The 21,197-nt window shown below is 45.6% G+C and overlaps 1 protein-coding gene across 7 annotated transcripts in view; it reads right to left on the bottom strand.

Moving 5' to 3' along the window:
* CADM1 (cell adhesion molecule 1) overlaps positions 1-21,197 on the bottom strand; it is a 335,225-nt gene that overhangs the window by 37,532 nt on the left and 276,496 nt on the right. For 4 of the 7 annotated variants that reach the window (XM_046016663.1, XM_046016660.1, XM_046016661.1 and 1 more), the window contains exons 6-8: positions 13,823-13,922; positions 10,776-10,948; positions 5,961-6,035 (exon numbers count right to left, since the gene is read on the bottom strand). In XM_046016663.1, coding sequence (XP_045872619.1) covers positions 5,961-6,035; positions 10,776-10,948; positions 13,823-13,922 — 348 coding nt within the window. The remainder of the gene's footprint in view (positions 1-5,960; positions 6,036-10,775; positions 10,949-13,822; positions 13,923-21,197) is intronic. The other 3 variants (XM_046016662.1, XM_046016666.1, XM_046016667.1) reach the window with 1 other exon arrangement.

Here is a 21,197-nt window from a genome sequence, read left to right as displayed (position 1 = left end):
AAACCAGATGTTCTGAAAATAATAGGAACCCTTACCGGGGTTTCATCTCACAAGGAAAATGAGTCATCGTTGTTGACCCTGGGGTGGAAGTCTGGGTGGAAAGAGGGGAAGTGGGGGGAAGGCGTAGGGGAGGGGAGGAACAGAAGAGGAGGGTGAAGGTGGAGAGGGACCGGCTCTAGAAGTAGGAGCTTCTAGTCATCTCTGGCTAGACACGGAAGGGTCCTTTCAAGTCCTACACTTTCCACCATCAAGACAGCCCCATCGATCACTTTCTAAGCCCAAGAAACCCCTATGTATGATGCTAGTTTTCTGAACTGGGGATGAATCTTTAGTATGGGAACCTTTCAAGTCCTCATCTCTTGGATTCGTTTAAAACAAGGAACATACAAGTATGGGAATTGTGATGGAAGCAAAAGAAAAAATCTCCGTTCCCACCTCTCATTTCTTTTTTTTTAAAAAAGGCAGAATCAGGTGAGCTTCATTGCCATAGCGTTCTCACTGCTTCCACTCCCTCATAAATCAGTGTGGGTGAAGAGCTTGTTGGCTATAATGCTGTTGGTAATGGGTCTCTAATCGTCAGCAAAATAAAAATGCACGCAGTGGGGACAGTATGAAAAAGAAGGGCCACGCAATTTGGGGGCAAAAACTTGAGAAGGGGGCTCATGCGTATTTTCTAGCGCCCTCATGATATGCTTGTTACCAGGCACGCTGGCCCATCAGTAACACTCAGTAAGTATTCAGTAAAAGATGAGTGGTACACGGTCTTAATGGAGTAGAAGCCAACTCTGGAAAAAAAAGGGAATTTAGTAAACACTCTAGAATGGAAGTTGTATATGTCCTAGCAACAGTGGCTTAATATATGCCTGGAACGTAAACACACACACACACACCTGCAGACGGATGCTTGAAGTTGGGCCATCATGCTTACTTTCCAGAACGCCGTCCTTTCTTACCCCATTCTATGCATTCCTCGATGGCAGACCACGCTACTTCTCCTGCGATGCTCTCCCCAGTCCAGCTCTGGCAACAGGGTGGGCCCTCGATGCAGAGCACCTCCCGCTCCTGGGTTCCAGGGTAGAGAACCTAGTCTCTCTATCACATTTTAAGGGGCTTAAGGAATTTTCTGCCTCCCCAGGTACTAGCATAATACTTTATGTATTACGGGGGCTTGGTATTTGTTGAATGAATGCCTAAAAGCTGGTGGATAAGCATATAGCCCTTGGCACCACGCCATCACCCGCGGCACAGAGGAGGCATCGCGGGGCTAAGACCTGGAGAAGTGGCTCCAGGTGAAGCCAGGCTCTCTACGTGTTGTTTTGATGGTCCTGGTACAGGGTGAGTTTAGCACAGGTGTCCTTCTTTCCCCTGGGGGCGCCTGGGTGGCTCAGTGGGTTAAAGCCTCTGCCTTCGGCTCAGGTCATGATCTCAGGGTCCTGGGATCGAGCCCCACATCAGGCTCTCTGCTCCATGGGGAGCCTGCTTCCTCCTCTCTCTGCCTGCCTCTCTGCCTAGTTGTGATTTCTGTCAAAGAAATAAAATATTAAAAAAAAAAAAAGAAGGAACTGGGCCTGGATACACTTCACACATGCAACGGCTTAGGATATCAGACTATGAAAGCCAAGGTAACAGTGTGGGCCTGTGGGCTGGGACTCACTTTCTCCAAGGTACCCTGGGTTTGGAGTGCTGAGATACCAAGCAATAGAACAGTGTTGTTTTCTTCCCCAGGAAACACAAAATACTGAATTGTATACGTACTTTAAAAAAGAGGAAAAACTCATTTAGGAATGACCTATTTCATTCCTGTGAAAGGATTTTTAAATGTGTTCCAGGACTTGGCCCTGTAGCTATTCATTTCTTATTCTAAAGTGATTTTAATGTTTTAATTTATGACAGTCACATGTACAGTGACCTAGAGGTTGGCCTCCCCCCCCCCGCCCCCCGCCCCAGTGAGCCTGAATTTCCTACTGAAGCTGCCAAGGGTGCTTATAACCGAGCGCTGTGTTGCTTTCTAAGGTAGACTCCTCATCAAAGGACAGGACCGAGCAGAAACAATACAACATCCACATTATCTAGGGAGGGAAACACTATTTTCCTAAGATGGGGATGGTTAGAGGGAGAAGCTGGATCCAATTTTATCTACACCTCATACCTCAAGTCAGCTAACTTCAAAGAAAATTCCAAACACAAAACAAAACAAAAGACCCTCTCCCTTCCCCCACACTCATTTGGTTCTCATTTCGGAGTAGAATCTGCATGAAGGACTCTGAGCCCAGGGGATGGTTTGGCTGGCCCTCTATTTTAACAGAGGGCTCTGGGGACAGTTTGGACAACGCGGTTTGCTCTTCAATATCGCAGCGTGTATCTTTGTAAATGAAACCACATGGACAACTTGATGTGATTAAAAAAAAAAAAAGGCAGGGCGCTGCCAATTGCCTTAATCGGAACAGATGTACCTGATCAGAATACCAGTGTGCATGAGATGGGAGAGACACCCAAGAAGCTCATGGCAAATTACAGTGAGGCTTTGGATGGCTCCCATTTCAATTCCAACCCTCCAATGGTTTCTTTTTTAAATTGAAGACAGAGATTCTAATGAATGAACGGCCTAATGGTTGCAAAGCTGCGACAAGGCTGATGGGGCAAGTTGACATCAAATACTCCATTCAGTACCCCAGAGCATTCAAAAATTCCTCCCCTAGACCATTCTACTGCCAGAGGTGTGTGCCGTCACGCGAAGGTCAGGAGACCGGCTCCATGCACCTGAGACGGGAGAAAGAGCTGCCCAGCTCCTCCCACCAGGCAAGTGTAAGATTCGAGATGGAAACCTCACCTCGGACTGGACTCACCTCAGACTCGGATCCCCTCTGAGGATCTTTAGCCTGCTTTTGAGGGAGTCGAGTGACTGGGGACTCAATGATGGTCTGCCTCTCTAACAAGGAAAACAATTCGATTACCCTGGTTATGGAAGATAAAAGATAGCGCCGGAGCACTTCCTTTCCGAGGAATCAGAAATCAACTATGGCCTTTCAAGTTTAAAAATATTTTTCTATCGCATTTGTACATTTTCTTGTAATGAAACTCTGACCTGGGGAATGGGTTTCAGTTATTGCATCTGAGTGGGAGAAAAGAAATGGAGGACTGTGGGCTGCTTCTTTTTCTTTTCTTTCTTTCTTTCTTTTTTTTTTTTTTTTTTAAAGTTCAGGCTTTATGTTACTGTCACTGGATTTAGCTGTTGCAGCTTTTAAGGCTAACGGGTGGCTGTTATGTAGCGAACAGTGCAAGAGAGAAGAGTGGAAATTAATTTAGCTATCCATTTGTCAAGATTCGGTCTGGAAGATTTTTTAGGAACCAGTCTAAATCTCAGGGATAGCCTGGACCTTTAAAATGGGACACAGGCTCATTCAGCTCCATAACCTTTAATCTGTTTGAAGTAAGGAGCAAATGTTAAAATCCACGAGTGTACTTTCTAGGCAAGATAAATACACGGAAGCTGCTTGTTAAGACCCAGCAAGCCTAGAAGATCATGTCCGTTAAGGCAGCAGATCCTACGATGTGTTTCAGTGGCAATTTTGCTCTAACTACTCTTGGGGGTGCCAGGGAGAATCAGGGTGTTCACGGCCACAGATGCCCTGTGTGTGGCCAGGGTTCAAGTGCTGGTGCGGAAAGGCTACCGTGCATCTGGGGGCTCATGGGGCATCCCCTGGAGTCTCGAGGTCGGGAACAGAGAGACAGAAGCCAAGACAAACCCCTGTTTAAAGGCACCTTCAATGTGGACGGGAATATAGGACTCTTTTGCTCTGAAGATTTCCTTTTACACGGAGTCTCTCTGCTTGGAACGGTGATAACAGCGACTTGTAGCTGTTTGAGGACACAAGAGAAGCTTTCGGTGGGGGTGAATGCTGAAAGCTGGGAGCAGAGGCACCTCTGCTGTGTTGCAGAGAGTGAGGGGGTTGGAGTTCAGGGGGTGCTAGCAAAAGTCTTAAAAACAAAACAAAACAAAAACCAGCCTGAGCTAGCGAGAGGCCAGACACAGATGAAAAGTGTTTTTCTGTGTTACGAAGAAATGGGGCATTTCTACAGAGCGAGAAAGGCCTCCACTGCCTTAAAATATAGACCTGTCTAGCCACAGTCACCTAGAGGGAACCCTCTAGAATGAGAGGTAGTTAAGGGCTGGCTCGTCCCCGGGCCCCTTCTGCAAAGATGAACCGACTACTGCAAAAGGGCAGCGGGGGATGGAGGTATATATAATTCACCCGGACGTCCAAAGGGCCATTCACAGGAAATTTCATGAAAACCTACTATTGAGAGCTCAAGCCTAATTCAGTTTACAACCTGGATAAGCGGCAAGAAATCACGAAAGGTAAAAACCTAGCTCCCGGTGTGGACAGTGGAGAGGGTGGCTGACCTGGAATCAGGAAGGAGGGAGCATCTTTGCTGTGCTCAGCAATGAGGCGGAAAGTGGGAGGAGTCTGCGCGCTATGCTAACAAGCTTTTGCTTAAGCAGCGGAAGGAAGAGCAAAACTAAAACACGAAATACGCACAGAGGAGGATTTCGGAAGCAGCCTGGATGGAGCGGAGTTTACAGTGAGGCACAATAACCAATTGATGGGTTTTCGGAAGATTTTAAGTGCAGGCACTGAAGGTTGTGTAAATAGCGGACAGAAAATCCTCACTAGTGGCCTTTTCTAAAGTTCTCTTCGTCCCACTGTGATGGGTTAGGAAGGTGAAGAAAACAGACTAGGGGATCTACCGTCCTTTTTCATAAACGTCCCCTTCCACAGAACACTCTGGATTTTCATCGTGCTTGTCCCACCAACTCCTATGAAGACCAAGAGTGTCTCCAGAAAGTCAGTGTAAAGGACAGCTGCCTTGTCTAGGGTGGTAAAGAGGGTCTACACAAAAAGAATGATGAATTATACATTCAGTGTTTTAATAGAAGTCCTGTATCCTGGGGCGTGGAGCTCAGAGAGATCCTGTAGTCTCCTGGGATAACAGAATGAACCAGGGAAGTTCTATTTTAAAGAAAAAAAAAATTTCCCCCTCATGGAATAATCACTTTTACACGTTCTGGGGCTGGAACCCGCACACAGCGGTGGGGGAAGCCTTACGTCAGGAAATCCCGCACGTCCAGCTGACATAGTGCAACTATAGGCTTTCCCACCGTAGCAGACAGGAGAGCTCCAGGGCTCCCCGGCAAGCAATGTCAAGTGGTATGAGAGCCACAGAGTACCAGCAAGGGGATGGATGGCATCCCTCCTCCCTCGGTGATACAAGTCGGAGACCGTGAAACTCATTTTGAAGAAGAGTTTCAGACAGTCCAGAAAAGATAAAGCCACAGAGGCTATGGCTGCCTCTTCCATACCTCCAGTATTTAACTGAGGGCAGCAGGCCGGGGCAGGGGTGGGGGTGGGGGTGGGGGATGGGTACATGAGTACCCAGCACGGAGAGGACAGTGACTCTCTCTGACCTCGGGACACGACAACACACACAGGGCAGGAAGAAGGGCGATGCATTTCGAAACGTGGCCCCCCCGGGTCCGTTAAAGGGTGTGTATTTTCCTCCATATGAATTAAGATGGAATTAAGACAACAAGAAGTTCCAAAGGCAGAATACTTACCATTTCATCAACCGTGGCTAAGCCTAAGCTACCGGCACGTTCTCGCATAGCCAGGCGGCCATCTTCCCTAGCATCCTGCTTTGAACAGTGATGCTTAAAAAAGAATTCTCTTAAGCGTAAGCTGCGAAATATCTGATCTACCGCTAAATGCCTGGATGTTAAAAGATTCTCCGAGGTCCTTAAGATTCAGCTTAAGAACAAAGTATCTCATGTCTCTGAAGTTCCAAAATAGAGGACCCATTCCATTCCAAGGATTTCAAGGGACCGTTCCGGCTTCTTTGCATACATACGAGAAAGACAATATACATTCAGGACATCTTCAGTGGTCATGAAGGTACCGTACCTGTGATGATGGTAGGGATGGTGGTGGTGGTGGTGGTGGTGGTTGTTGTGGGAGGAGGGATGGTTGTGGGGGGATCTGGATAAAAAAAAAAAGGAAAATCAAACCCACAATGCTGAACACAACAATGATCAGTAATGACAAAACAAGGGCATGAGCACACTGAGATGTTTGTTTGATGATGTCCCCCTCCGAAACCAAGAGCTTCCCCGCCCCACCCGTACCGAAGATCTGTGTCTTGTAATTGGAACCCCGAACCTTACTTGGGAAAAGCTAAGAAAAGAAGAAAAGAGATTCGTATTAATGATGTGAAGTAGGGATGAGGCGATGTGAAGGAGAGAAGGGAGGGAAAATCAAAACGGGACACTCCCGCCCCAATCTGATTTCAAAGGGGAGGGGAAACCAGCTCCGCGCCCGAGAGTCGTTTCATTTTATGCTTCTGCGGATGGGAGAAAGGAGGAGGAGAGGACGTGCTCCAGCGAAAGGGCTGCTGTCGGCCAAGGATGAGTGTGCTCTTGGTCCCCTGCTCTCCATGACGGGTAACTTCATTATTCCCCATCAATACATCCCAGCGGGAAGTGAAACTACTTCTACGCTCGTAATAAATACAAAGAAGAGAGAATGTCACCACTAAATATCAAGTTCCAGGCATGTGAGATTTTACTGAGATTTTGTTGTTTTTTTTTTAAAGTCAATAAATTTTACAACTTATAAATATTAATGCATTAGTTGCCTTTGCTCATGTTAAAAGCTTGACCTGAGTGGACGGCGGTGATAAGACCGAAAGCCCGCCTTCCTTCTTGTAAACAAGAGGATGAGATATGAACGGGGCTTGACCCTCCAAGCCAGGAATCCCAGAGGGAACCCTCCATCAGATGTTTGATATACTGTATATTCTTCTATCATCTCAGAAATTATCTGGGGGGACAAGGGAAGGGCAAATATGAAAGAGAAAAAAAGAAAATCCCGAGCCCAAATGATCAAACTGAATGTGTTAAATTGTCAGCGAGACTTTGAACTAAGCAATCATTCTGGTATAAGAGAGTGTAAGACGATTTGAAGGCTTTTGATTTTAAATTTTATCTAAAGCATGTCAACTTTTTCTCCTTGACACATCTGGTGTCCTTTTATCTCCAAGTGAGCTCTCAGATTGTCTAATTAATACATCAAAACTTTAATTATATACTGCACCTTTATTGGCTTTGGTACAACTTCCTGAAAGTTGACGAAAACACTATTTTGGTGCCTGGTTGTACGGTCTGCTTGAGATGATTCCTACGATCGATCACTAATCTGAGGTTTTAATTTTCCTAGCCAACCTCTCTCACACATACACAGTGTATGACTGTGATGGGCAAGCATCAGCAGCAAACGGTTCTGTCTTGTGGGAGACTGTGCTCGTTTAAGTTGGGGACGCGAGTTGTTTAAAGCAGCCTCACACTGGAGTTCAAAAAGGAATTCAAACAAAAACAACAAAAATTCAAAAAACACCAGACCCCACAAAAACCAAACCCACCCCAAGACCAAACACACACGCACATGCACACATCTCACTGTCCACCAAGATGCAGACATGATTAAGTAATTTCAAACCACCTTTTCAGATGAACAGGCACCTTTTGTTCAGTCTTGCTTCCCTAGCCTCGTTCTCATGGAGGCCCCAGGTGAGGAAGCATTCTGGGACCCAGCAGATCACGTGGCTGCTTCCACACCTTGCCGCGGGCACCGGGACAGACAGAGCAGAGCGAGGGGCATGGGCTCCCAAGCCAAGGTCTGAAGGCATCCCGTGCCCTCTCCTACCCAACTCAGCTGTACCCAGAGAGGCTCCTGCTGCCCGGCATGTGGGCAGCTAATGTGGTTTCTCTGTTCTGGTTCAATTACAATATTTATCACTGGAAAGGGAACATCTGTGCCTGGGAGACTTCCCCCTGGTACACTCTAATGCTATTTCTGAACCCATCTCTCAGAGTATTGGCACAAAATGTGTGATATCCACAATATAATCAAAGGGGAACGGAAGGTCCATTTTTGAAATATGATTTGAAAACACGATTATGAACAAGGGGTGGACCAGACTAACAAGGGCAGAGACTTCAGAAAAAAGGTCACTGGTCCCTTTCGTTTTGTGAAAATCACACACTTTCAATTATTTCCATCACTACCGGGGTAACTGTTGTCCTTCACATCTGGCTCAAGTGACCTGAATGAATTAGATTCTGTTAACAGGTATAACCTCGTTGCTCAGATCGTTTCCGGCAATAAGAGCAACATGAGGCCACTGTTTAAGAAAATACAGAGTTGGAGCTAATGAGCGGTGTTTGACACATAGAGGCTCAAAGAACAAAACCAATTGGGGCTCGGGCACTAACCAGCTAGATTCTCCAAGTATAGGAGTTATTTCCAGAGAATTAAACATTTTAAAGGCACGTTAACGCTTGGTTCATAAAGTACTTTGAACATTACTGTAGTAGTAGTACAATAAACCACCTCTGAAAAGAAAGTCTACTCGCCATCTTGTCCCCAACTGCCAGAGTATTTTATTACCGGACAAGCAACACCTCAGGTTGGCCTTGTAGCCGCCATTCCAGGCAGTGCTGCTGGAGTAGTTTAAGGGGGGTGGACAGACTCCCCCTGATCTGACAGATCCTTGGACGAGGGTAAGTGGGCCAAGCTGGGTTGGGGAGATGTGTGTGTGTGTGTGTGTGTGTGTGTGTGTGTGTGACTCTAATGTCCCTGTAGACTTGGCAGTCAGAAGTGTCGTGGATCGGAGACACAGTAAGCCTGTGACCTTGAGCAGCTTAGGTGACCTTCCTAAGCTTCCTCTCTCATCTGTACCATGGGATGAGGATAATGCATACGCCCTGGGGTTCCTCGGGAGATTCGAGATGGTCATGCACATGCAATGGTGGGACACAGGGAGCGCTCAAAAAACGCTAGGCGTAAGTTGGCATCCCATGTTCCAAAGACATCTGTGTCCATTAAACCCACAAAATGTTTCTTGTCTGGAAAGGTGGCAACAGGAGGGATGATAAATCAGAGTTGTTTTTCCAGATAACTGAGTCTTCTGACTCACGGAAGCATATCCTAGACTGGTGGGCATTTGTCACTGCGGACCTGGGGGGGGGGGCAGCAATGGAGGGGGCTTGCGGGAGGCTCAAACCCTCATGTACAGACGGAGATCTACCTGCCAGCCTCTGGCATCAGCGGACCGTAAACAGTCTGAGGCACAGGGTGGCCGTGTCATGTCAACTGAAAAGGGCGCCCAGGGCATCCCTTGGTATATACATGGGACCCCTGTTCCCTTCGTGGGGATCTCCTCAACCACTGTGGAGAACTAATACTCTTACACGTGTAGAGCACAGACAACGTGGGTAGTGTATGCAGAAAACACATCTCAGATGTTTACAAATCAGGCAGGTAGATGGGATCCTGTAATTCTGCATTATGTTAAAAGGGGGAGGAAAAACCCCTAAAACCTCAGAATTAGATCATAAGGATTATATTTGAGTATCAAAGTAGATAGGGTGTAAAGCATGCTCCCACATCCTCAAAAAGACACTGACTCCTGTTTTCTTCAAAAGGAAAGAGGCCCCGTTCTAAGACATAATGGAGACAATATTTCCTACATATGGTTCCGTGTGTACGGGTGTATATTCGCACACAGGTATACTTGGATAATGTATTTACAGTGCTAACAGGAAGAAAGAAAGGTGCACACATATCTGTATATTTATAAGACACTGAAATTTTCAGGCCTGTGGTTACTCATTCTATGTCATCTCAGTTCGTGACTATGCTTCCCGGTATAACCCTGACCTAGAGACTTTGGACAGAAGAGGCTCAGTCTGCCATCCTAAGGCTAGAGCAGCAATGCCCTCCTCAACTATGGAGAGAATATTCACCACACAAAATTGACATTAAGATATCAATGGGAAAAAGTCGGGCACCTGGATGCCTCAGTGGGTTAAGCCTCTGCCTTCGGCTCAGGTCATGATCTCAGGGTCCTAGGATCGAGGCCTGCATTGGGCTCTCTGCTCAGCAGGGAGCCTACTCCCCTCCCCCCACCCACTCTGCCTGCCTCTCTGCCTACTTGTGATCTCTTTCACTCTCTCTCTCTCTCTGTCAAATAAATAAATTAAAAAAGAAATGGGAAAAAGTCTAAGATGTCTGACACGTAGGAGATGCTCAAGAAACGTTTGCTGGTTAGAGAATGCAATTGATGATACTATACGCTCTAGTAATCCTGTGAGAAGATATTAAGAAAACAGACAAATTTAAAAATAAATGTGTTCATGTCCAAAGGAAGAGCTAGGGGTGGTTTATGTGGCTACCAAGGAGCCTGTATCATTTCTCCAAGTATGTACTGGCTGGCAACATCTTCGGGAATGTCATAGCTTCATGCTGAAAATAGGATACTTCTGTTCATCAAAGCAGGAGACTAGCTCAGATATCATAGGAAAATACCACTGGGAATAAACTTTCTGAGCTAAATAGACATTAATTGGTAAAGCTGAATTTTGCAGTCATTATTTCTAACACAGTCTCCACGGCTCGTGCCTGAGGACACAGCTTTCCTGCTCAGCATGACCAGGGACTGTGATCTAGTGGGAAATCCCCACGATTAGAGGGCAAGACGAAAAGTCACTGCCCTCCCAGGTGGGGACACTGGGGTCCACCTCAGGCCAGGCTTCTTTAAGGTCTTGCAGAAAACAAATGGGCTTCTGGTTTTCAACTGGACCAAAAGCTCTGGGAGGGAATCATAAGTGGCAACTACATGTAAATGAGTCTAGTAGAAGACGGGTTTAGCTTTCCACGTACCGTAAACATACAGCATATAATCCGAGTGAGCTTTCCCCACTATGTTAGAGGCTTCACAGCGGTATGTACCGTTATCTGTTTTGTTTAGGTTATTGATGAACAGGTTGGGCCCGGACAGGACGGCATGCTGAGGCATCTCGTCATCGACTCTAATCCAGGTCACCATCACCGGCCTGCAGAGGAAAGAGGAGGGACACGGGGTGCTTCGTTATCTCCCGCCAAGATGGCTGCATCAGCTTCCCACCCGCGCATCACAGGAGTCCCATGTAGGGTGACACGATTAAAGACATGTAACAGAATTACAGCCGTGAAGTCCCCCTGAGTCTGTCTGGAATAAACTTTTTCTAAAAAACATTATCAGGTATTGAAAAACTTTCAACGGACCATAAGCAGGAGTCTCATTATTTTCAATTCATCTTTAACAAATCAGCAAATAAAACAATGTGCCCTATTTTTATGCCCTGCTGTGTGGTTTCACACCAAACAGGACAGAACCCAGCCATCGTTAATCATCTCATTAATTAGGGGGAAAACAGCAAATTCTTGGCGAGTGATACACGCATTACTCTGATGGTTACTGATACACCAAAACTCTTGCTTGGAAGCCACTTGGGATATTTAAAGGGATTTCAAGTTTCGCAAAAAGGAAGATTTTTACATCTGAACACTGCTTTTGAGCTGTTGGAAAAAGCACCTCTGTTCATTCGGGGAAAGGCACAATCCTTCTTTACCCCTTGACCCCTACCTATAACCTGCCTCCCCCAGCCCAGTCCACCCTGTGCCTGACGCTCTCATTTTAGAGGCAGGGCAGCAGAGACGCAGGCACAGAATAGCTTCTTGTCTGTCCCCAGCACAACCTCTAGGAGCGGCGACACGACCGAAAGGCCCAGCGCTTAACGATGAGCGAACACCCGAGTTAGCCCTGTCGAGTAGCATTCCAACTTTCAAATGGGATGTGAAGTTACGATTTTTCTTTAATTACACATGGGTTTGTCATCACATCCCAGTAAATTATTTAAAAATTAGTCCTGCATATGGGCCGCTTGTAGGCAACGGCAAATGGGTCTGCCTGGCATTCAGAGCTAACGTCCTGCTGCTTGACAGCTGAAACAGTCAGTGGGGGTAAGTGCTGAGGATATTCACAACATTTAATGGCAAGTTAAATTACCATTTTTATTGTATGCAATTTCTTGAGAAAATAAATAGGTAATACGCTGGAAGGGATCGCAGTGGAGTAACGCGGGTTTGCTCACACAGCCGTCCACCCGTTCCGATCTGGGAGGAACAAACAAATACCTTCTCTGGCATAAATGTCCTGATGGAAACGTGTCCTTGACTGTCCCCATGGCACATTCAACTGAACATACTACCTTCTTTGGGGGGGGGGGAACCCACAAAAACAAAATGTAGGTTAGCAAAGCCATATACTCTAAATGTGGTTCATATGGCTGAATATAGGTATTACAAGTGGTGAGAGGCCTGGGAGCATTTATTTCTCTTCCTCCACTGGATTTTATTTTATTTTTTATTTTTTTGGAGGCAAGGTAAGTCACTAACCAGGGCGTACTCCAGACAGTTTACGGAAAGAAAGATCTGCATCCTTGGCCGTGTTCAAAGGAGGGAAAGATTGCTCTGCCAAAGCCCGAAGCATTTCGAACCAAGGAACTTGGGCACATCACAGAACCAAGACCACCTCCTACTTCCTAAAGGTCATCTTTAAAGCTCCACATGGTGAGGCCAGACAGAGCAGACTCTAGCCCGCAGTGAGGGAAGCCTGACACAGGGAGGCCGAGGCATGGCAGCCCGCCTCTGTCTGGCTCCCCCGTCTCTTGTCAGAGATCACGCCTTAGCTGTAACAGGGACAGTCCTTTCCAGAAATTTCTGGGAACCTTCCTTAAGATGCTCGGAGCCCGGGGAGAGGGGGAGGGGGGTTATGGACATTGGGGAGGGTATGTGTTATGGTGAGTTCTGTGAAGTGTGTAAACCTGGCGATTCACAGACCTGTACCCCTGGGGATAAAAATACATTATATGTTTATAAAAAAATAAAAAATTAATAAAAAATTAAAAAAAAGATGCTCCGAGCATGAAAACTCTGATAGTCAGGCTGGTTAATAAAAACTCTGAGAGGGAAAAAAAAAATCATACCACAGGGACAGCAGAGGGAGCTCAATGCTGTTTTGTTTTGTTTTGTTTTGGTGGGGACCACTCAAAGTTGAGGGCTCAGAATCTCGACACTGACTTGTTCCCTCTTAGGGTTCTGGGGATTGTTTCCTTAAGAAACAGTTAAAGACAATCTTCACTCTCTTAGAGCTTCTCTCCTCTCCCCAGATGAAATGGGATGGACGGCTAAAGCAGCACCATCACTAAAGCAGCTTTTTTTGTTCTATTAGTGATAATATACAGCAGTTTCCCTAATTCACTTCCATTCATTCCGCAGGGAAGCAGCTTCTTTGTACTTTTCCATAAAATAAGAGTGTTAGGTTCTTTCTCTTCTGCAGGGGCATACATAGGCTGCTTGAGAAAAGCTCTGGGACCATTCCTTATGAACAAACATATTTCTAGGAGTCACTTTCCTTTGAGGAAAGGAGAAGTAAAATTAAAGGTAGGGCAGATTCATTTTCCAACGGCTGGCCCTAATCACAGCGGCTTAATTTAAGTCTGAAAACCATCTTTCCCGGCAGCTTAGACATTAACACAGAAGGTAGCAGATTTATCATTAGATTGTGGGCATACTAAGAATTTATTAGGATTATTTTTTTTCGTGAGAGAAGATAGTTCTGACAATCATGTTGATGATAATAAAATAGAATTAGCGGAGATTTCCATCTTAGCTGGCATTTCATTTTTCTCCCAGTCCTGGCCATTAAGAACCGACCACAGGTATTTATTCCCCCTTTTCATTGAATATTCCTTATTTCTTGCAAAAATCTTCCATCCTTTACAGCAGGAGACAGGTGACAGGCTGGTGACTTGCGAACGCACAGCTCCGTGTTGTGACATTTACTGCTCAATGACCCTCTGCCAGCCTTGGCCTTCAGAACTTACTGGGGCTTCCCGATGGCTTCACATGTTAACTCGAGCGCATCCCCTTCCCGGGTCAGGCCTTGTAGAGGGTAAGTCATCTGAATATGCACTTGAGGCTTATCTGTGTGATAACAACACAAAGTGCAATGTTCAGCAAATGACATCAGGCAAAAATCAGACTTGCATGCCGCCACAAACCCCACACCACCAGCACTTGCGCTCTCCCCAACCTCATGCCTTCACTAACGTCCTCCTAATTAGTTAGTAATCCTGGCATTTGCTCAAATTCAATTGACTAATAACTCCAAGGAGTGAACCGCGAGCAGATAAGAGATTCATAAGCCAACTGCGCCACATCAAACATTTCCTGTGAAACACATTTTGTTACATTGAAGTTTATCTCCAAACTCACTCAAGCTAAAGGAAACTCATTTGCCTTCATGCTGAGGTGAAGCCAGATATTTGTGGCACTCAGAATTGATACATTTTATCATATAGCCTGTATTACTATGTGACAATATGTTGTGACAATGCATATTAATAAGTCTGCCTCTTCTGTGCTCTTGATTTTGAATGGGAAAGGCAAAACTTTCGAACTCCACTCAAATGGCTTTGAGCATAAAGAAATGGGAGCTTCTGGTGGTCCCAGTGGAACTCTTTGACGTCTCAATGTATACACACATGAGAAGGAAGGACGCAGGCAGGTACCGAGGGCCTGCTGTGCTAGGAGCTGTCATTGGTGGTGGAATAAGTCCAGTTTTAGGGATGAGAACCCTGGTCCCCAGTCCAGTAGCCAGTGGAATGAAGTAGCCAGTCCAAGGTCATGGAGGCAGGCCTGTGAATGTTGGGATTTCGGGTTCAAAACCACATTACCCAGTGGCAATCCGTAATTAAAACCAAGTATGGCTTCTGAAGGCAGTCAAGTACTTAACTAAGTGACGTAGCTGTTCTTACATCTACTGGCTACTTAAAACCTGTGTTTGGAACTCGTGGGGGTTCGGGTCCAAAAGATGAATGACGGGAGGTGTGGGGCCTGGGGAGGGAACCAGAAGGGATCGGGATTAACTTAGAAACCCATACAAATGCATATACAAATAAAACCTGAATGGAATGGGGAGACTGTTTTTTTCTATGTTGAACTAACAAGCTATTAATCCCTAAATCAGTTTTCTCATTTAATGCGGTGGCTCTGTAAATGTGTATTTTTGGAAACGTACCCAAGAGTAATAAATGTGAGAGGGCAAGACATCACTTGGCTGAAAGGTCAAAACAATTTCCATAACTTTACTTTCTCAGACAATCACACCACCTAAACATCAGCCCCTTGGCCTTTTACAAGCCGTGCTTAGCTCATTAACATTCATCCTATGGACTGAGAGGGAAAGCAGAACTATGGCAGCACTCAACTGCTCTCAAACCGTACGCGGCTCAAACAAGCTGCATGAGGGAGTCCTCTCTGGGGACGGCTGCTTTCCAGACACGTTGGTACAGTCTTGCTCCCATCACAGATCTTTCTGTCTCGGAAAACCACGTGGCATTCAAAACCTTTTAGGAGTGCCTTTTTGTACACGAGTGTGCACTGCACACTGGGAATGGGTAACCCTTTCTGAGACGCTAAGCCACTTGCCCGAGGACATAAGTTAACCGGCCTGAAAGCTCCAGGTGACCCTTGCAAAGTAAGCAAGGTTCTGTTCTTAGACTTGCTGGCCAAGGGAGTGTTCGAGAACAACATGGTGTGGCGGTGTCCAGAGACTGGTAACTGGGTGGGGAAAGTAGTCCCTACAGAGAGGCAGAAACACACAGGATAAACACGATGACCTTGAGTGAGGACTGGCTGGCTGAGAAGAAGCGAGAGCTGCTGGCCACCCTCCTTGCAGGGCTCTGGTTGCAAAGCCTACACTACATAAAACCACTGGGTGCATTTGTGAGTCTATTAGTTTTGCTGGTGTGACCCATACACACAGCTGGCTGGTGAAGTCTATTACAAACACAAGATACGAATAAGTAAATAAGTAAGTAAAGCAAGCAACAGGAGAAGGTTATGTTACTGAGAACACCGACAGCCAAAGACCCCGGTGCCTTATATTTCACATTCAGAAAGAGCAGCACTTAACGGGGTTCCTGGTCAGGAAACCTCTGTCATTCATACCTAGGAACCATTCTGGGCAAGGCTAAATTTAAAGCCCAAAATCTGGGCTGAAAGGGAACATTCGCTTATAGGTTAATCTCTGATCCACGGAAGGACTACATTTTCTATGCTCTGCTGACTTCTGCCCATTAATTAAGGGGAAGCAGGATGCCTGCTGGTCTATGTGGAATTTTTGGTTTTTTCCCCCTTGTGTAATTTACAAGCAAACAGAGAGGGTGTATTTTTCAGCACAGTGCACTAAGGGTTTTACGTGCTCAACTTCCATTAATAATAAAGAGACTGTTGAAAATCTAAGCCAGTCTTGCCTCTCTTCAGTACCACAGACTTCTAGTTAAACTCTTTTTTATGTTACTAATGGCTGTTTCTCAGTTGCCAATTACTCACAGAAATTAGGAAGAGCAAGCTAAGGATCTGCTGTACCTGAAACTTATATTAAAAAAAAAAAATCCTACTACGCTATAGAAAATGCACCTTCAATTTTGATAACGGATTTTCCCAATTTACTCCTCGGGTTCCTGGAGAGACCTCTACCAGCTACTGATGGGCAGAGCTGCTACCGCTACCTTAATAGCTGGCTGAAAAGGTAAACATTAATCTTGTTTGCATCATACAGAAAAATGTCCTCCTCTGACACACGCACCACTCACACGCATGTTATCTGACCGTGGGGCAGCTGAACTGACTTCACGTCCCGCCTGCGAGCCACACAGGCGGATCTCTGTGCCAAGATCCAGCCCCTTTTCTCCCCTGAAAGAGGAACTCAGGTATGCTCAACAGGTAGACCAGATAGCCTGGGATCCCACCGGCACCTCTCGAACTCAGGGAGGTTAAATTTCCCCAGGAAGATCCTGACTCGTATGCGAGTATGTCAAAATCCCGCACAATCCAGATGGCTAACTGAATAGCCCAAAGCTCATCATTTATATTTTAATTATGTTCATAAATCAAACGTTATAACCCACCAAAGCTTTTCTGAGACAGACCCAGACTCCAAGATTTATTTTTAAATAATGAGGCAAGGCCCAGTACATTTTCTGGGTGATCATTTTATGCCTCGGTTGGCGTTGTAAGGCACAAGGCTACGGGCCAGATGACACTTTCTACCCAACTGCAGTAACTGCCCAGAAATGTATCGCTCAGAATGGCTTAATGTCATTAAAAAAATGGAGCTGCTATATAAAAATAAGAAAAATAGTTAGGTCTGTGCATTTATGGAACATTACAGTTACAGAGATGGTGTCACCAACAGCCAATCAATTAGGTCAAGGGACCTGAGGTTTTTATAATACACTGTCATTTTTTTAAAAACCCTATAAAAGACATTTAGCAAGACTCTTAGAGCAGACAAAATTCGTTTATTAGTCAAAGTTGCACAGAGGGTTAAATGCCAGGAGGCTTTGGGTCACACCACAGGAGCAACCAATTAAAAAAATAATATTAGAAAGACATTCCAATTTGATGAGACTTTCTTTAAATGTACTTTGCTCTGTCTATAAAGGGAAAAATATATATATAAAAGGAAACTCTTATAGAGGTTAGAACGGCTTGCTGGCAGATTACAATTGATTTCATGCCAGTCTGACCTTGCACCATGTTCTGTGATCTTTCCAGAAGTTGAAGCTCGAGACTCTGTAACCTGTATTCACTTTCCTATGTAAATGAAAAATCATCTCCTTCTCTCTAGATCACAACACAAACGTAGCAGGTTTTTAAAATTATTTATTAAAAAAAAAATAAGTAAAATGGTATTTGGCAGTTTTCTTTTGCCTGGGATGTCGTCTTTCCCATGTACCAGACAGGCGTAGAGCTGAGGCACTAGGAAGATACTTACATCCCAGCACATGACTTATTACCCCAGGGGTTCCCAACAGCATCCCCACCCCAAGAATTTCTAAATTCTTATTTAGGATGTGGGCATCCAATGTTCTCTGATGCACTAACTGTAACCAGGCCCAAAGTCCTGGGTGCAAATTCGCTTCTGCGACTGCATTTGGGACATGGGCTCTTCACGGCCCTTTCGTCCAATTTCCGAATATCTGTTGGAGCAGGACTGGATGCCAGTGGAGCAAATACTAATGGTCTCAGGGCATCTGCCAGGGAGAGGTCAAGGGCAGCAAGTGCCCACATGCATCAGAATGGCTGGGAGAAGTCTGGGTCAGTGCCTGCACATTCAGGTGGGGAAGCATCAGGTGAAGAGTCTTTGTCAATCACAGGGGATTTCTGCAGTTTGGAGAAACATGACAATGCAAAGATTAACCTGAGATTTGGGGAGGGTGAGGGGTTTTTTCTGAGCTTGAGGCAGGAATCGGCACCCGTGAAACGGCTGCCTGGATTGCCAGAAGAGGCCAGCATCTGGTAGCAAGAGGTGATTGGGTCTGGTTTCAAGAACAGTCACGGGGAGCTTTCAGAGGAGTTACACATCTTGCAAAAGGTTTGCTTTCTAATGTCATAAGACATTCATGAATAATTCTCACCGCCATTTATTTTGTTTGTTTGCAAGGCATCTGTTGTATGAATGGGAGGACTGCAACTGCGCTGGGGGAGGACTGATCTCTTGGGGGTGGGAGGAGTCAAACCTGGCGGGAGATGTGGCACCAACAAGCGCGTACCACATCACTCCGGCAGAACGCAACTCCTGCCTGTTGCAACTTGCAAGGAGTTTTGTGGATACGGAAATTACTGTTTACCCAACAGAATCAAATTTTATTCTGCGACGTTGCAACAGAAAGTTATGTTTCCAGTGCTTTAGAAATGGGCGGCACACTCATATAGCAATCTTCCCTATCTTCGAGAAATCTTTAAAATGTGAAAGTGAACGCAGGAAAGGAAAAGCACGAATTTCTCCATAGGAAAGTCAGCTCTGTAAGAAGAAAAGTTTTGGGTCTTTTGTATCCTGGCGCCCGGCACATGCACTAGGCACTCAATACTTGTTACTGAGTGAACGAATGCATGAGAAGCTGGAGAAATGCTGGGGCGTGGATTCCTACTCTAAGATCTGTTACTGACTTAAACAAACAAACAAAAAAATGCCAGATCATGAATACATCTTAACCTTGTTATAAGATAAACTGGGCACATTAACACTTTTGAGAGTTTATTTGAGCACCCATTGATTCAAACAGGGCAACACCACACTGAAAAATCCTCCAGCCACAGGAGCGAGGGGAAAGGTTTCTATGGAGAAGACAGGGAAGCAAAGCAAGGGCCATTATTTGATTGGCTGTCGCTTAAGCAGTTGCCTTATTTGGGGAAAGTCTAGTTGGGCTGTTCCTGATTGGTGGTGGCTTCGGTTTCATTTTTTGGAGAGCCCGGGCACTTTGGTTGAGGGTTTTCTTTGCTCCCATAGGCTACCCAAGACATGAGATTTACCCCAGTCTCATGGCCTCCCTGCTGAATCACTTCACTAGCCCTTAGCACAAAATATAATCGTCTTATTCTTCTGGAAGGTCAATCCAGCTCCCAAAATTTGAGGTTCAGCCCACGTGTTCTGATTGACATGCTTCCCTTTCACTACACATTTATTTAGCATTTCTGGTGTATCTCTAAGGTGGGATCTTTGGGGAAATCATAAAGGATGTTGTTTGACCACTCGTTTTCGATTTTCAGATTTTAACTTCACAACCATTTAACCTTCCACAGAATTGAAATGTGACCTTGAGTTAAAAACCATTAGAAGACTCGCTTTGTAGTGGGAATGCTCGATGTCCACAGCTACAGAGAAACATCTTCCCCAAAGACAATGGACGGGACAGCGAGATGTGGACAGAGCATCCTTCGTAAGAGGCCTCCATCTCCCGAGTGTGACTTCAGAAGGTAGAGGTGGTGGCTTTCTCGTCCTTGACCTTGTCATGTCACCCAAATCTTGCTCGCGACAGACTTGCCCTGACACTGACTCTGTTTTTTGAGTATTGGTCCCTCAACCTCCTGCCCCCTACGGCGCAGCAGAAAGCTCCATGAATGAGCTCCACAGTTGGTATCAGGACCGTGGCCCCGCCCCGGCCCTGTGGTCACGCAGCAAATGACAGCTCAAACATTGGTTTGAATCCGGGGGTCTCCATGAGGAATAACAAATACTGAAACGACTTCCACTGAAACTCAATTCATTGCTTAAAAAAATAAAAGGAAGGGAGAGTGGGAAGAAGAGCATATTCTGTTCAAAGACGAGACGAGATCAGAGAGAAACAGGCCAAATCGGGGACCACCGGCTACTACGCTTTGAAGAAGACGATCTGGGAACAGAACTGATGGGGGAGGATGGGTACAGGAGCCGCGCTGGGAAACAACGTCTTATCCTCCACTCCAAGCAGGAAAGCTTTTCCCATTTTCAGGTTTTTCTCCCTCCTTCACTGCAGGGGCACTGTCGATACCAGAGAAACATTTATTTTGGCACATATAGAGAACAGGTTTGGATCATTTCCCCAACGTTCAATTTTCCCCCAATCGAGGGAATGAAAGGAGAAATCCAGCCTTCTCTGGACCCTGGATGAACAGGAAAATGGATTTACAAAATATCTGCCTAGAGGGGGTCAATAAAACTCATTTTGAAAATGATGCCTATGTACACGATTAACTGTCAGGTGATAATTGGAGGAGGGAAGGTATTCAAACACCATTTTTAGAGTCTTTGTTTTCACTCTCCCTTTCAAAACCCATCTCAATTTCTCGTTCTCTCCCTTTCTCTCTTTTTTAAACAAATAGGCACACACAGAAAAAACTCTCACAAAATGAAGATTTTTGCAAACCGTACCCAAGAAGCAAGGCTGTGACGGGGGGAATGCGGAAGACACACAGCAACCAATCGCGAGTCCAAAGTGAGGCTTTTCCCACTTTGCACGGCGATCTGAATTTCATACCGAGGGTCACAGCTCTCCTTTGAATCCCCAGCTTACATCGCTCTGTGTTGCCACCTTGATGCTATTTAAACAGTTTTCTTTTAACGCGCAGACAGTGAACTGTTCTCCTTTAAACAGGCTGTTATTTGACAAGAGTACGTTCCTTCAGATGTACAGCTCCACTAGCCGCGCGACAAGTGTACCACGCTCCGCTATAATCAACCATGCTGTAAATTTGAGCAACGCCACGTACGCAGACATGCGGAAGGGGAAAAAAGAACCGCGCAGAAGGAATTTAGGGTCATCTAGCTCAGAACGTTAAAAGGCAAAACTGTTCTCTGCCTAACATCTAAGGCAGGAGAGCTTTGAACTCCGGCTTCCGTGCATAATTATTTTCTGTTTGAAACACTGAGCC

Source organism: Meles meles, chromosome 8 (assembly GCF_922984935.1).
Source record: "Meles meles chromosome 8, mMelMel3.1 paternal haplotype, whole genome shotgun sequence".
Taxonomy (NCBI): domain Eukaryota; kingdom Metazoa; phylum Chordata; class Mammalia; order Carnivora; family Mustelidae; genus Meles; species Meles meles.
This window is presented reverse-complemented; position numbering and strand designations above follow the sequence as displayed.